Source organism: Vipera ursinii (assembly GCF_947247035.1).
Source record: "Vipera ursinii genome assembly, chromosome: 4".
NCBI lineage: Eukaryota > Metazoa > Chordata > Lepidosauria > Squamata > Viperidae > Vipera > Vipera ursinii.
Window position 1 is genome coordinate 45,256,036 of NC_139514.1, and position 16,623 is coordinate 45,272,658.

Genomic DNA, 16,623 nt, shown 5'->3' on the forward strand with positions numbered 1-16,623 from the left:
ATCACCTGAGGTTGAGTGCTGCCATGAATATAGCAGGGCTTATAACAGCTGCAGCCCACAGCCCCCATCCTGGTGGAATCTAGACTTTCTGTTGTCCTTAAAGTCATTATGGTTTTATGTGAAGATGTGATATACATAATCTTCAATAAGCAAACAATGAGTAAAGGAATAAAGACATTTTTAATTAGGATATTTGGAAGATAAACTAACGAGTAAAATCAGGTTGTTGCAAGTAGAGTAGGAGACTACTAGGAACAAAGGGGAACTTAGTGTGTGAATAATTCCAGAGAGTATAAGCTAAGTGCACTGTTAAGTGCAAATTGAGATTTGTTTTTCAAATACTGGATCAACCATGATCTTAATTCCTTTGCATAGGAAATCATTCCGAGATTGTTAAAAGTATTTTATCTCTTTTTGTTACTTCATTGATCAAGGTGTTGCAAAGACACACTGTACTGAGATTTATAAGATCTGCAGACAATTGCTTATCGATTGCTTATGCTGTTGTCCATAACTTTCTAGGTAGAGTGATCTTGGTTCCATAGTCTTAACCTGTAAAATTAGAATGCAGTGTAGAAGTGAAATGTAAAAACATCTTTGAAAAAGCCACATGGTGTATGGTATAACCTACAATATGAATAAAAAGGGACGCGGTGGCTCAGTGGGTTGGGACGCTGAGCTTGTCGATCAGAAGGTCGGCAGTTTGGCGGGTTGAATCCCGAGTGCCGTGTAACAGAGTGAGCGTCTGTTACTCGTCCCAGCTTCTGCCAACCTAGCAGTTTGAAAGCACGTAAAAATGCAAGTAGAAAAATAGGGACCACTACGGTGGGAAGGTAACAGCGTTCCGTGCGCCTTTGGCATCTAGTCATGCCGGCCACATGACCACAGAGACGTCTTCGGACAAGCACTGGCTCTTCGGCTTTAAAATGGAGATGAGCACCGGCCCCTAGAGTCGGAAACGACTAGCACACATGTGCAGGGGAACCTTTACAATATGAATATCCCAATATATAGAGGAAGCAACCTCGGGTATATAGTATGTAACTAGTGGTAATATTTCCTTTTTAAAACTTACACTTTTTTTCTAAAGTGATTTAATGGTCTAAAAACACAGATTTCTCAATTTAGCTAAGACTTTATCCTAGCTTTTCTGAGCTAAGCACAATCATTCTGTTTTATTAATGTTTTATTTCCACAGTCTTGTTCTTACATACTTCTACTCTAATATATTACATTATAAATAATGACATTTAAAACCCAAGTGACTTAATTTTCTAGTTCCAAAGGCCTACTTAGTTTTATTGAGAAACCAGAAAATATGATTTTTCCCCCAGTTAATTGTTTTATTGCATTATAAAATACAAATAATACATTATAGAATATAGGTAATAACTGGATACAGTGGTATTTATACAATAGAAATGATTAATACTCAGATAGTTTATATAAATTAAATTTCAAATTTGAGGGAAAAGTTTAGATGAATGTTAAATATAATTTTTAAAGTAATGAACATTCTTGTAATGAAAGTAATGAAAACCATTCTTGTTTAAATTGGTAAACTTCTATTGTGGATTTTACAATAATTACATATTTCTGAAATTTAAGTTCCCATTCTGATATCATTGGTAATATATCTCTTTTCCAATGTTGGCCAAATTTTAATCTTGCAGACATTGATTTGTGCTTAGAGTGCAAGCCGCCCTGAGTCTTCGGAGAAGGGCGGGATATAAATGGGATTTTTTTAAAAAAGTATGTATCTCCTTAAACTGCAATATGCCTCTACTTATTTGAAAATCTACTGAGAATGTTCCATTGGCCACAGTCTTCGCTATTTTAACCCAAGCTTTTCTCCAGGATTCATTTTATTAGTAGATCTGCTAATTGTCAAAGACTTTTTTGTATTCAAAAAAGTTAGAGCAGCATTTACCTTTTTTGTTGATGTGTTCTGTTATAGTGATTATAAACTACTATTTATCCTTAATGCTCCCTTTAGAATGTAGCCTATTTTATTGATATGAATTATTTCTGTTATAAATAAATATAACTAACAGTTAATTATTAGTGAATAAGCAATATGGAAAAACGTTAAGCACACCCATCTGTTCAAGGAATGGCAAAGGCAATAAAACTAATTAAATATGGAAAAGCATCAGGTGCAGATAGGCTAATAGTTAAATATTATAGAGAACTTGGGGAAGAACTATTAGAACCATTAATAAACACAATGAATGAAATTAAAGAAACAAAGGTCATGCCACCAACATAGGAAGAGGTATACATGATACCTTGTTAAATATGAATTACAAAAAAAGTTAGCTGATTGACTGGATATCTGATTTAAAAATTGTAGTTATAGGTATGTTTTAATTTCCTGAAGATCAATGTTGATAAAAAATAATATAAGACTATTAAATTACCATGTAAAAAGGAGCTGTTGATACCTTAAATCAGGGGTCTTCAAACTTGGCCCTTTTATGACTTGTGCACTTCCACTCCCAGAATTCCTTAGCCAGCATGCCTGGCTGAGGAATTCTGGGAGTTGAAGTCCACAAGTCATAAAAGGGCCAAGTTTGAAGACCCCTGCCTTAAATTAAGAACTTACTATATACCAAGTTCCCCTTCATGGATTACTGCCTTCTCATGGTGAAGGGGCTTGCATAATTCAATGAAGCTATGAGCTATGCCATGCAGGGCCACCCAAGATGGAAAGGTCATAGCAGAGAGTTCTGACAAAACGTGATCCACTGGAGAAGGAAATGGCAACCCACTCCACTACCTTTGCCATGAAAACCCTATGGACAGTACCAAAAGGCAAAATGATATGATGCTGGAAGATGAGCCCCTCAGGTCAGAAGGCGTCCAATATGCTACTGGGGAAGAGCAGAGGGCTAGTACTAGTAGCGCCAGAAAGAATGAAGCGACTGGGCCAAAGCCGAAAGGATGCTCAGCCGTGGATGTGTCTGGTGGTGAAAGGAAAGTCCGATGCTGTAAAGATTTTCTCTCCATAGGCACCTGGAATGTAAGATCCATGAATCAAGAAAAGCTGGATGTGGTCAAACGAGAGATGACAAGACTGAACATCGACATCTTAAGTATCAGCGAACTAAAATGGACAGGAATGGGTGAATTTAATTCAGATGACCATCAGGTATACTACTGCGGGCAAGAATCCCTCAGAAGAAATGGAGTAGCTTTCATAGTCAATAAAAGAGCAGGAAAAGCAATACTGCGATACAATCCTCAAAATGACAGAATGATCTCAGTTCGAATCCAAGGCAAACCATTCAATATCACAGTAGTTCAAGTCTATGCCCCAACCACCGGTGCTGAAGAGGATGAAATTGACCGGTTCTACAAAGCCCTACAGCACCTTATAGAACTAACACCAAAAAATGATGTTCTTATCATCATGGGGGATTGGAATGCTAAAGTAGAAAGCCAAAAGATAACTGGAATAACCGGCAAGTTTGACCTTGGAGTACAAAATGAAGCAGGGCACAGGCTGATAGAATTTTGTCAAGAGAATATGATGGTGATAGCAAACACTCTTTTCCAACAACCCAAGAGACGGCTCTACACATGGACGTCACCAGACTTTGTGCTCTGCAGCCAAAGATGGAGAAGCTCTATACAGTCAGTAAAAACAAGACCAGGAGCTGACTGTGGCTCAGACCATGAGCTTCTCATTGCAAAGTTTAGGCTTAAACTGAAGAAAGTAGGGAAAAGCACTAGGCCACTCAGGTATGAATTAAATTATATCCCTGTTGAATATACAGTAGAGGTGACAAATAGATTTAAGGAATTAGATCTGATAGACAGAGTGCCTGAAGAACTATGGACAGAGGTTCGCAACATTGTACAACAGGTAGCAACCAAAACCATCCCAAAGAAAAAGAAATGCAAGAAAGCAAAATGGCTGTCTGAGGAAGCTTTGCAAATAGCTGAGGAAAGGAGGGAAGCAAAAGGCAAGGGAGAAAAAGAAAGATACGCCCAATTGAATGCAGAATTCCAGAGAATAGATAGAAGAGATAAGAATGCCTTCTTAAATGTACAGTGCAAAGAAATAGAAGGAAACAATAGAATAGGGAGGATCAGAGATCTTTTCAAGAAAATTGGAGAGATGAAGGGAACGTTTAATGCAAAAATGGGCATGATAAAGGACCAAAATGGCAGGGACCTAACAGAGGCAGAAGAGATTAAGAAGAGGTGGCAAAATTGCACAGAAGAACTATACAAGAATGAGCTTAACATCCCTGATAATCACAATGAGGTGGTCACTGACCTCGAGGCAGACATCCTAGAATGTGAAGTGAAGTGGGCCTTAGAAAAACTGAACAACAACAAAGCTAGCGGAGGTGACAGTATTCCAGCTGAGCTATTCAAAATCTTAAAAGATGATGCAGTAAAAGTGCTACACTCAATTTGCCAGCAAATTTGGAAAACTCAACAGTGGCCACAGGATTGGAAAAGATCAGTTTACATTCCAATTCCAAAGAAAGGCAGTGCCAAAGAATGTTCAAACTATCACACCATTGCACTCATTTCTCATGCTAGTAAAGTTATGCTTAAAATCCTACAAGCTAGACTCCAGCAGTATGTGGATCAAGAACTACCCGAAGTCCAGGCAGTATTTCGAAGAGGAAATCAAACTGCCAACATACGCTGGATCATGGAGATCAAATTGCCAACATACGCTGGATCATGGAGAAAGCTAGGGAGTTCCAGAAAAACATCTACTTCTGCTTCATTGACTATGCTAAAGCCTTTGATTGTGTGGATCACAACAAATTGTGGCAAGTTCTTAAAGAGATGGGAATACCAGACCATCTTTATTTGTTTATTGAGAAACCTATATGTGAGTCAAGAAGCAACAGTGAGAACTGGACACGGAACCACCGATTGGTTCAAAATTGGGAAAGGAGTCCAACAAGGCTGTATACTGTCGCCCTGCCTATTTAACTTATATGCAGAGCACATCACGAGAAAGGCAGGGCTAGATGAATCAAAAGTTGGAATTAAGATTGCCGGGAGAAATATCAACAACCTAAGATATGCAGATGATACCACTCTAATGGCAGAAAGTGAAGAAGAACTAAAGAGCCTCTTGTTGCGGGTGAAGAAGGAGAGTGAAAAAGTGGGCTTGAAACTTAACATTAAGAAAACCAAGATCATGGCATCCAGCCCTCTCAATTCCTGGCAAATAGATGGGGAAGAAATGGAGGTAGTGACAGATTTTATTTTCCTGGGCTCCAAGATCACCACAGATGGGGACTGTAGCCAAGAAATTAAGACGCTTGCTCCTGGGAAGGAAAGCTATGGCAAATCTAGACAGCACACTAAAAAGTAGAGACATCACCCTGTCAACAAAAGTGCGTATAGTCAAGGCTATGGTCTTCCCAGTTGCAATGTATGGCAGTGAAAGTTGGACCATAAGAAAGGCTGAGCTCAAAGAATTGAGGCCTTTGAACTATGGTGCTGGAGAAGACTCCTGCGAGTCCCTTGGACTGCAAGGCAATCAAACCGGTCAGTCCTAGAGGAGATCAACCCTGACTGCTCTTTAGAAGGACAGATCTTGAAGTTGAAACTCAAATACTTTGGCCACCTAATGAGAAGGAAGGACTCACTGGAGAAGAACCTAATGTTGGGAAAGGTTGAGGGCAAGAGAAGAAGAGGATGACAGAGAATGTGGTGGCTGGATGGAGTCACTGAAGCAGTAGGTGTGAGCTTAAATGGACTCCAGAAGATGGTAGAGGACAGGAAAGCCTGGAAGAACATTGTCCATGAGGTCACGATGGGTCGGACACGACTTCGCAGCTAACAACAACAATATATATAGGCTCTAGCATTAGCCCTCCACCTTGCTATTCATAATTTAATTATTTGAGGTTATATGTTGGAAGACAACACAATGAAAATAATTACATAATATGGATAAAACTGATATGCCTTCAAATCATTGGATATAGCTATTAATTCACTCCTCTTGATTAAGCACTGTCACAAACTTGAAACAGTCACTGAATGAGTGGTCATAACCCAGGGACCACCAGTATAATAAATGAACACATTTAAATGCCTGAGAAACATGCAATCTTATGAGAAAAATATAAATATTAAAAGGATCAATATGTTTTCATCAGTAAAACAGAAAAGCCTTAGTACCCAGTGTAAACTTTTGTGCTCCTAGACTCACTGAAATAAATGAGAGGATACAGTGCTTCCTAGGTGGTTGTACCTAAATATTTATGCCCAAGATATGAAACTAGAGGAAGGTTTATGCCTTCAGTGTCTTTGGATAATAGATTGTAGACAAGATTAGTCCTCACCAGTTTAATTTACATGGTATATAAGAAACATTAAAAAAATTGAAGAAGAAAAAAAATCCCAGATGCCAAGAAAAAATGCCCACAATTTTTTATTTCCTGTATTTCGATGCATTTCAGATAAAATCCTATATCCAGGGTCCTGTATTAGGTTGTATAACATGTTGGATTGAAGCAAAAATGAAATGTTGTTTATATTTGGGAGATTTCTCCCTTTTTCCCCTTCTTTTTTAGTGCCTGCTCTCCTTTTGGTTGTACAGGAAACAGGCTTTTTATAGCCATGCATCTGAAGGCTTGTTTCCACAGGTTATAAATATTTCTCATACAAGCCTACACAGTAAGATATTATCTGATTTAGGTTGCTGTGCAGAAGTTGCAATGCTTTTGGAAGATTTTATTAAAGATCGTTCATGACACACATTCTTGCTGTCTTTACCACCAAACATGAATATACATAGTTCACACCTGGAAAAACCTACAGTAGTTTATCGTCAACATTTCACTATTCATTATAATTAGATTAAAATGCAAGTGAGAAAAACATAATTACTGCTTAAAAATATAAAAACAAACAAGAACTGACTGATTTTACTTTTTTCCCCCTCTTGTTAAAATTAAGTTTCTGATGTATTTTTGCAAGGTTAGAAAACTTAACCTTAGGACATTTCTTTATCTGTAACCTATAACCACCTATAAAGCAGTTGATATGGTTCTTATGGTGGCAATATTTATTTTATATTATCTGGCATAATACGAGGGAAGGATTTAGGGGAAATTAGAATAAATCTGATTGATCCAATAACTTCATTCAAATCATTGTATCTTCTTTTTTTGCCATGAACTACTAGTTTTTAGTGTACTTCATCACAAGCACATATTTATTGTATCATAACCACAAAATGGGACGCGGTGGCTCAGTGGGTTAGGACGCTGAGCTTGTTGATCAGAAGGTCGGCAGTTTGGCGAGTCAAATCCTGAGTACCGCATAACAGAGTGAGCGCCTGTTACTCGTCCCAGCTTCTGCCAACCTAGCAGTTTGAAAGCACATAAAAATGCAAGTAGAAAAATAGGGACCACTATGGTGGGAAGGTAACAGCGTTCCATGCGCCTTTGGCGTCTAGTCATGCCGGCCACATGACCACGGAGACGTCCTTGGACAAGCGCTGGCTCTTCGGCTTTGAAACGGGGATGAGCACCGGCCCCTAGAGTCAGAAACGACTAGCACGCATGTGCGGGGGAACCTTTACCTTTACCTTAACCACAAAATGGAGTGTTGATGAACTGCATTTTTATGTTAAATACAAAATGTAGCCTTAAAAAAAACTGAGTCAGTTCACATAACTGGACATTTGTCCAGTTCATACACTTTAGTCAATTTAAGTTTAGCCTTACAGCTTATGCCAGATGGATGGACTTTGTTACAGTGGTGATGAGTGCACTATTGAAACACTTGAAAGACCAGATTAGGGATAGATCATCATGGAGAAAATCTGTCTGTGCTATTGCTAAGAGTAAAAAATGACTTAAGTCAACTGGTATAAAATACCTTGCATGCAATGTTAAACGTGCTTCAATCTTCCAGTGTGCTGAATGGGACAGCACTATCTATACTGAAACAACTATGGCGTTCCAAACTGATTGTAAGACAACCTGCAAACCAAAGAAATATACTTTCTTGTGTTCTAAAAGTGTTCATATACAGAAATATACCAGGGTACTGAATTTCCTGTATTTTTCTTTAAATACACTTTTCTTTCTTCTGCTGCTTGTTCCTTCACTTTTTAATACCTATTATTGCTTTCATAGTTTGCATTTTTCTAGAGCTTATTGCAAAGGGACCTATACTGGGAAAAGAGTGATTGCCTTTAAAAAAAATGAGGTGAAAGGAGCTAAATATACAAATTAAAAAACTGGATTTTATATCTGAAATGGGGAGAATTTTAAGATTTCCAGCAGGGGAATCAATCCTTTTCAATTAATTCTATCCTTTATTAATTCTACTGCAAAATTACATCTATTGGGAAAAATTGTAATTAAACAGCACCATAATTAACACGCCACACATATGAAACACATTTTAAAGATCTTGAACTACTTTTGGGGTTATAATTGCTAACCTATTGCTCAAAAGCAGAGGTGACCATATATTCCTATTCTGAATGATTTACAAGGCTTTTTAGGAAGATCCATTTGTGGAATTTGTCCTTAAAAACAGAGCCCCCTACAGTCTTGTGAGAAGTACTGTTTGCGAGTAGAATAGTACAATGTTTCCATGAGGCTGGCAACCTATGCGTAAAAACCGAGCTTTGCATTACATCACATGGGCAGGCTCCTCTGCAAAAAAACAAAAAGATAAGTTGAATCCTGCTGGGCCCTGGGGCTGGGTGAGGGGCAAGCCAAGTCTTGAGAGTCTCTGGTGGCTTGATGGGAAGTAGGTCTTGGCCTACGTTCGCTTGTGTGGTTGAATGGTTGAAGGCCTGGGGGCATCTTGAGAGACAGGAAGTGGACCACCAGGAGCCTCAGGGTTGGGGCGGATGGGAGTCCCAGGGTAGGTGGCCTGGGCCTGGGCTAGACTCCAAGGGTTCATCCACCCTGAGGCACTCGTGCTTCACTTAACAATTTGCACATTCATTTAATGATTGCATTGAGGAGATCAGGGATGGAGGGGTTATTAAGTGAGATGCTTCAACTTAATGGCCATCACGATATGCAACAGCAATGGGCTGGCTCCATTATGATCATAAGAGAAGGACTACCTGCATAGAAATTAATAATGCTACTGCTCTTATAAACCTACCATTTTATATAATATTTTTAAAAACAATGATCATTGTAATTATTTTGTTTATTTTGTTTAATTATTACTATATCTCATTCTCTTTTCAACTTGTAGCCTAGAATCCATACACACTAAAATAAATAATAAAATACACCTCTGCCATGCATTCATATACAGAAGAGAGCTAAAAGCAATGTTGAGTTGTGCAATAATACACAAGAAGCAAAGGTTAGATCAAAAGCCAATGCTGAGATATTATAGGTCAAGAACTAAATGTATGAAGAAGAAATTTACCTAGTGGCTGAAGATGGGACTAGCTTGAACTCAGTAGAGTTCTCTAGATTAATCAATCAATCAGAATAGAGCTGGAAGGAAATTTGGAGATCCTAGTCCAATTCCCCGCTCAAGCAAGAGACCCTATGCCATTTCAGACAGGTGGCTGTCCAGTCTTTTCTTAAAAACCTCCACTGATGAAACATCTACAGCAGACACGTCAAACACAAGGCCCGGGGGCCAGATCCAGCCCGCGAAGTGGTTTCATGCGGCCCATGAAGCCATCCTGGAAACAGTGAGAGAACGGCCCCCGCTGCCTTGGCCCTGGCCCAGAGATCCTCCTCCTGCTAGAGACCCTCAGGTCTGTCCCACTTCTGCCCAGGCCCCCATAGGCACCCTTGATGCGAACGATGTAGAGCTGGCCATGCCCACCCAGTAGACCATACACACTCTAGCCACACCCACCCAGCAGGCCACACCCACCCTGGCCATACCCACCTGACCCCCTGAGGGCAACCACAATGCTGATGTGGCCCTCAATGAAATTGAGTTTGACACCACTGACCTACAGCTTTTGAAAGCAAGCTGTTTAATTGGTTAATTGATAATTAACTGGTTAATTGTTCTAATTGTTAGGAAGTTTCTCCTTGGTTCTCTTTAATTAAAGACTAGTCTCTAATAAATGCTTCTCTAGTATATTTATTATATCATATCATATCATATCATATCATATCATATCATATCATATCATATCATATATCATATGTACTCCTGGTATATGCAGAACAAAAAAGTGCCTCTCTTTTCAACTGATACTAAGAAAAATAGTCTTTTAAATGTCATTAAATAGTACAAAATTCCGTGTTTCCCTTTGCATAAATACTGAATGTTTCATACAACTGTTTCACAACTCTCCCCATGCTTGCTTACTCTAATGTGCATATGCTTATGTATTATATTTATTCATGTTGTAGTATAAAATGTCAGCCTATGAACTGACTTTCTGATCTAAAGCTCTGTTGTTTTGTGTGCATTAAATTAACATACAAAAGTAAAGCATTAAGGGCTCACGCTATGCATAGTTAACGAGAAGTACATCTTCACTGAACGAAGAGGGGCTTTTTTTGAGAAAACGTTCAAAGGATTAGGTAGAAAAGCAAGTTAAAAATAAATAGTCATTGGGGAGAACTAAGAGAAGGACAATAAAAGTAAACAGTTATTGTAACTATATATTTCAATATTTAAAAAGACAATCATTTTTCATAATGCTGGTTGCACCAAAACGTTTACAGTGCAAAAGCCTGACTAACTGGGAAGCTTCAGAAGGAAGGAAGTTGTACAATTCTCCCACTCTTTTTATGACTATTGACATGTACTTAAATATTTCCCAATTATATGGTTTGCTAGGAGAAGAAAAATTGCAAAATCCAATTTGACAAATAGAGGAATTTTCCACTCAAACGTTCAGTACTCCATTTACTGGAATATTTTATATACAGTGAGCAAAATCAGCACAAAATGATCTGAAACAAATAATATGATGAAGGCCACTTTATAAAAATTAATTTTGTTTGATTTTTTTTAAAAAATATTTAATATAACACAAGCAATAAATATATACTGGGTATATAAAATCCTCTTTCTATTTATTTGAATGTTAAGCTGTAACATTTTGCAGAGAAAATGGGGAAGAGAAATGCCAGCCTTGTGTTTACTAAAGTAATATTTATCTTGTGGTGGCTTTGTTAATTCAAAATCTGGTCATGTGCTTATGGTGAATGGACTTCTACCACAGATTTTAACTTCTTCCAACAACAACAACAACAAAATACTCTGCACAGATAAAATGTTTGAGTAGTGTTTTAGAATACCATAACTTAAAAAAAAGATATCAGATTTGAGGGGGGTAAAAACAAAAATAAAGTCAGAGCTGAAGGAGAGGAAAACATTTGTTGACTTATTTTCATTGTACATAGTGATCATTCCTCATTAGGGCTATGCAAAGGGTTTGAAAAATGGCTTGTTGGCCGTATCTTATATATTCCTAAAGACCAGAATCCAAAAATTGCACTCTATTGGATACCTCCTGGAGGAAAGAGGAAAAAAGGGTGGCCTCTGAACACTTGGCGCCAAACACTGAAGGAAAAACTTAAGGTCATTGATGTTCCTTGGGACAACGCCGAAGATGCTGCAAAGGATCAAAAGCATTGGAAAACCTGCTGCCCAATGTGCTCTACAGAGGACCTAATGACGATGATGAAAGAATTTGAAAGGCTTGCTTCATAGCATTTACTAGCACAGATGTAGAAGTTTTTTAATCATTAAAATAATCACACAACAGTTCCAAAGGTTACTTCTTTATTAACTCAAAGAAAAGTCTTTTATTTGCATCCCCATATGTCAAGAAGTAACCTTTTGAATTCTACACAGCCTAGAACTTGAACGTGTTCATTATTATTCATATATGATTAAAACCTTTTTACATAGATTAAGGAAACTAAGTTAGATGTTATATACAATTTAAGATTTGTATTTTCTGTATATCTGCTATATTTCATAACAAATATACAGCAGCTTTTGCCTTTTAGGATTAGCCATCAGTAGTAAAAGAAAAAAGCAAGAAATATATAATAAACTAGCCCTCAATGGAGGATGAAGGCCTTGGAAAAGATATGCAAATGTTATGCTGTATCTGTACAAAGAGTACACACAGAGACGTCAAAGATTGTGCAAGTAATGTAACACTCTGTGGAAATGAACATTTACATTTAGAGAAGCAGGATAGGAAGAATATTGACAACTTTAAATATTAGTATTGGACTCTCAAGAATATTGTGGAGAGTCAAGGGAAAAAAACAATATATCATTATCCTACTTAGGATTATGCAAAGACCCAGCTTTCCAGAAAAAGCTACAACTCAGACAAAGGAAAAAGGAAAAAGAAGAAGACGATGGCAAATGGAACACATTATAATCCAGTAGTATTGGAGATATGGGACACATTTTCTCATAAAAATATAATAGATGTACTGAAACCTCAAGTAGTCTAGATCCATTATGAGTTTTGTGAGTGCAAAGTATCTGAGGTCTCAACTTTCTTGTGCCATTAAATTAATTATTTCCAACAACACCTAATTTCATACTTTTGCTAGTGGACTTAGTGACAGTATCAGAACAGATAAGATTATCTATAATATTAAGAAATAATATAAATAAAATTTGGAGTTTATTACATATATATTTAAACATATAATTTAAACATATAATGTAGTAATGTTATAACAGAGGTTGTTAAAAAAAGGAAGAAAATTGTTTATAGAAATTAGATTAAGCAGATTTCCGTAATACAGAAAGTTATTCTTTTAATAATGGGGAAAAGGGACATAACAGTGGAATAGATGAATCAGAAATAATATAATAGCATAAGCTCTCTGTCTTCCCTAAGTAGTGCTCAAAGTTGGGAACACAAGTATACCATAATCACATTACAATGTACTAATTTTAAGGATATATATAATTCTACTGTTCAGATCAACAAACTTAAATTCTCTTAATTTATTTCATGATGATTAAAATAATGATATTTCTTTAAGGCAGAGTCAGGCTGCTAGAAGTGTTCCAGAAAATTAACTATCACTGTAGTGGTAAATTAAAAACTTATTATCCACACATTTTAAATTTTAAAACAAAATCATTTTAGCATCATATAACTGTTCATTTGCTGAATTTAACAGTTCTACTTCTCTATCGTTAAGCAACATTAAACTAAATAAAGCAAACAAAATTTATTGGTTTGCATAAATTAGCTAACACAGGTTTAGTTATGGGCTCATGGTAGGGTTCCTATTTATGCCACTAATAATTTGCATATCTTCTAACACAATAATTTCTGAATAGTTGCCAACCTTATAAATCTATATATCATCTCTATACAGCTACATCACACACACACACACACACACTCAGAGAGAGAGAGAGAGAGAGAGAGAGAGAGAGAGAGAGAGAGAGAGAGAGAGAGAATGTCCCTCTAATTCACCCTGTGAAGTACGATTTACTTCCTGGGAATAGAACACAAGACTGGAAATTTATGTTTTTCAATGAAGTAATGGAGTGGAATGCATAATAATAGAAAATAATATAAAAAGTAAACTTTTCAGTAATAGGGCTGGAAATTCACACTTAATTATTCTTTATTTTGTAATATAATGTTTAATAACAAAAAAGAGCTACTATGTAAGAGTTAAAAAATAGGAAAAAAACCAAAAAAATCTGATGCTCTTAAATTGCTGCGTAAAATAATTTGCATCACAGAAGGTTAGGTTATAAAAGTGTATAGACCATGGGTGAGAGTAAGGGGAGGTACAAGTTATTATCTATAAAATATGGACCTACAGTATAAATTATGGCTAACAACAAAAAGTTCTTGGTATGACTCAAAGATTCTTACATTAATCAGCTTATAATATGCAATACATTGAGAGCTTTGGTCTGTATTTATTTCATGTGTAATAGTTTTAAATCAAATGAATTCTGAACTAAGAATGGATTTTGGTAAAGATTGTTTTTTAATCTTTGTACTGAACTGAGAATGAATATTTTGTAATTCCAGAGACTATAGGAAAACCATACTCTCAACTTTACAAACCTGATTTTGAAAAAGATATTCATTTGAATGATAGATTAGTACTTGTAAACAAAAGACACACATCTCTCTGAATTAAAACAATGGTACATTTGGTCTGTATTTATTTCATGTGTAATAGTTTTAAATCAAATGAATTCTGAACTAAGAATGGATTTTGGTAAAGATTGTTTTTTAATCTTTGTACTGAACTGAGAATGAATATTTTGTAATTCCAGAGACTATAGGAAAACCATACTCTCAACTTTACAAACCTGATTTTGAAAAAGATATTCATTTGAATGATAGATTAGTACTTGTAAACAAAAGACACACATCTCTCTGAATTAAAACAATGGTACATATTCTGGACTTTATAGATATTTTAGCAAGAAAAGTTAAAAAATATTCTAGCATTTTTTGTTTTCTTGGTATTTGAGAATGAAGTAACATATTTTAGGACATTAAAATCAACACACAATGTTTGCCACCCAATTTAATCTGAGCAGCTGTCCATGAAAATCAACACAATGAACCTATCTACAGTCTTAATGAATGAATACAATGGGCAAAGCTTTTGAAGCCTGTAATCGTAAAACTATATAGGTTACACTATCCAAATATCTTAGGACTGATTTCCAATCAGAAATTCAGCCTTCAAATGTGAACATTTCTTACCTTTGTTTTTTGTGATTTCTCCTTATCTGAAACATTGGAAGGTTTTCTCTTCAACATCTTAAAATTCAGGTTTATTCAAATATTACAAGGAAAGTGTTGCTTGTTTTTTCTCAGACCCAAAACACTACTAAATGATATACACATAGCTCAATCAGCTAAGTAAAGCTTCCTTATTCTATTTAGGATGTGGCTCAGCTCTGTCAGATCTTCAGTTGATATATTTAAGACAGGAAGGAAGATAAAAAGAGAAGTAAAAAAAGAAATGGGTGAAGAAATAGATGCTTAGGGTACACTGATCAACACTAACCTTTCAACTTCAATATTTCCACTGCAACATTTGTTTTAGGATAACTTTAACAATAGTTGACTGCAGCTGCACAGGCAGCATTTAATGGAAATGAGATTAGTTAAGGAATCAGAAGTCCATTTTAACAACTTTATCATTCATGTAGAGCAGCAATCTACAATCAGCAAGTTTTATTTTCAGGATTATAACTAATCTATTTAAATTCCATTTTTATTTATATTTTAGTCTCGGTTATTAAGAAGGAACAAAAGAGAATGTTTGCTTCATGGTTGACTTCCTTAATTTGCCACAGTGGAAGATAGGATGATGGAGAATTCAGAATCTAGCTTTTACCCCCACATTTATTTAAATCTTCATGCTGAAGCCCTGCACAGAAATGTGTCTATCTGCAAATGTATTCATAGGCCATGTAAAAACTTAAAATTATTCATTTTTCTCTGAATGGAGATTACTCATAAGCAAATATTTTAATACCATGAAGAACAATGAGAAAATGTTAAACTTTTTTTGGAATATCTCATTCTATATTTCAGTCAATTTTTACTATTATTTGTTTATAGTGTCCTGCACTAATTTGTCTCCACCCATTAAATACACAAAATTCATTGGTACCTTTATTTACAATATATATTTTCAGGCTAATACTGACTTTGGAATTTTTTTAAAAAATTGCATAGTTGAACTACAATGTTTAAGTTCTATTCGGATAGCTGTAGAATTGCCTTATTTCTTTCCCACTTCATTTTCTTCCTATACATATCTGAAAATCTAAACAAAACATCTGTCACATAATTATTAATTAACATCTTCTGCATCATTTTAAAACAGCTTATATGTACAACTAGTCAGAAATTATAAGCTAAAATTTGTAAATCAATGATGTTGTTAGTTGCAAAGTCATGTCCCACCCATCGCGACCCCATGGACAACGTTCCTCCAGGACTTCCTGTCCTCTACCAGCTTCTGGAGTCCATTTAAGCTCATGCCTACTGCTTCAGTGACTCCATTCAGCCACCTCATTCTCTGTCGTCCCCTTCTTCTTTTGCCCTCAACCTTTCCCAGCATTAGGCTCTTCTCCAGTGAGTCCTTCCTTCTCATTAGGTGGCCAAAGTATTTGAGTTTCAACTTCAAGATCTGGCCTTCTAAAGAGCAGTCAGGGTTGATCTCCTCTAGGACTGACCGGTTTGATCACCTTGCAGTCCAAGGGACTCGCAGGAGTCTTCTCCAGCACCATAGTTCAAAGGCCTCAATTCTTTGGCGCTCAGCCTTTCTTATGGTCCAACTTTCACAGCAACTGGGAAGACCATAGCCTTGATTATATGCACTTTTGTTGACAGGGTGACGTCTCTGCTTTTTAGTGTGCTGTCTAGATTTGCCATGGCTTTCCTCCCCAGGAGCAAGCATATTTTAATTTCTTGGCTGCAGTCCCATCTCCATCTGCTCTTGGAGCCCAGGGAAATAAAATCTGTCACTACCTCCATTTCTTCCCCATCTATTTGCCAGGAATTGAGAGGGCTGGATGCCATGATCTTGGTTTTCTTAATGTTAAGTTTCAAGCCCACTTTTTCACTCTCCTTCTTCACCCGCAACAAGAGGCTCTTTAGTTCTTCTTCACTTTCTGCCATTAGAGTGGTGTCAT

At 36.6% G+C, this 16,623-nt stretch overlaps 1 protein-coding gene across 1 annotated transcript in view; it reads right to left on the reverse strand.

The window, feature by feature from the left end:
• SAMSN1 (SAM domain, SH3 domain and nuclear localization signals 1) overlaps nt 1-14,808 on the reverse strand; it is a 41,316-nt gene extending 26,508 nt beyond the window's left edge. Inside the window, exon 1 of the mRNA XM_083361616.1 lies at nt 14,678-14,808. Coding sequence (XP_083217742.1) covers nt 14,678-14,734 — 57 coding nt within the window. The 5' untranslated portion in view covers nt 14,735-14,808. The remainder of the gene's footprint in view (nt 1-14,677) is intronic.
• Nucleotides 14,809-16,623: the final 1,815 nt, after the last annotated feature.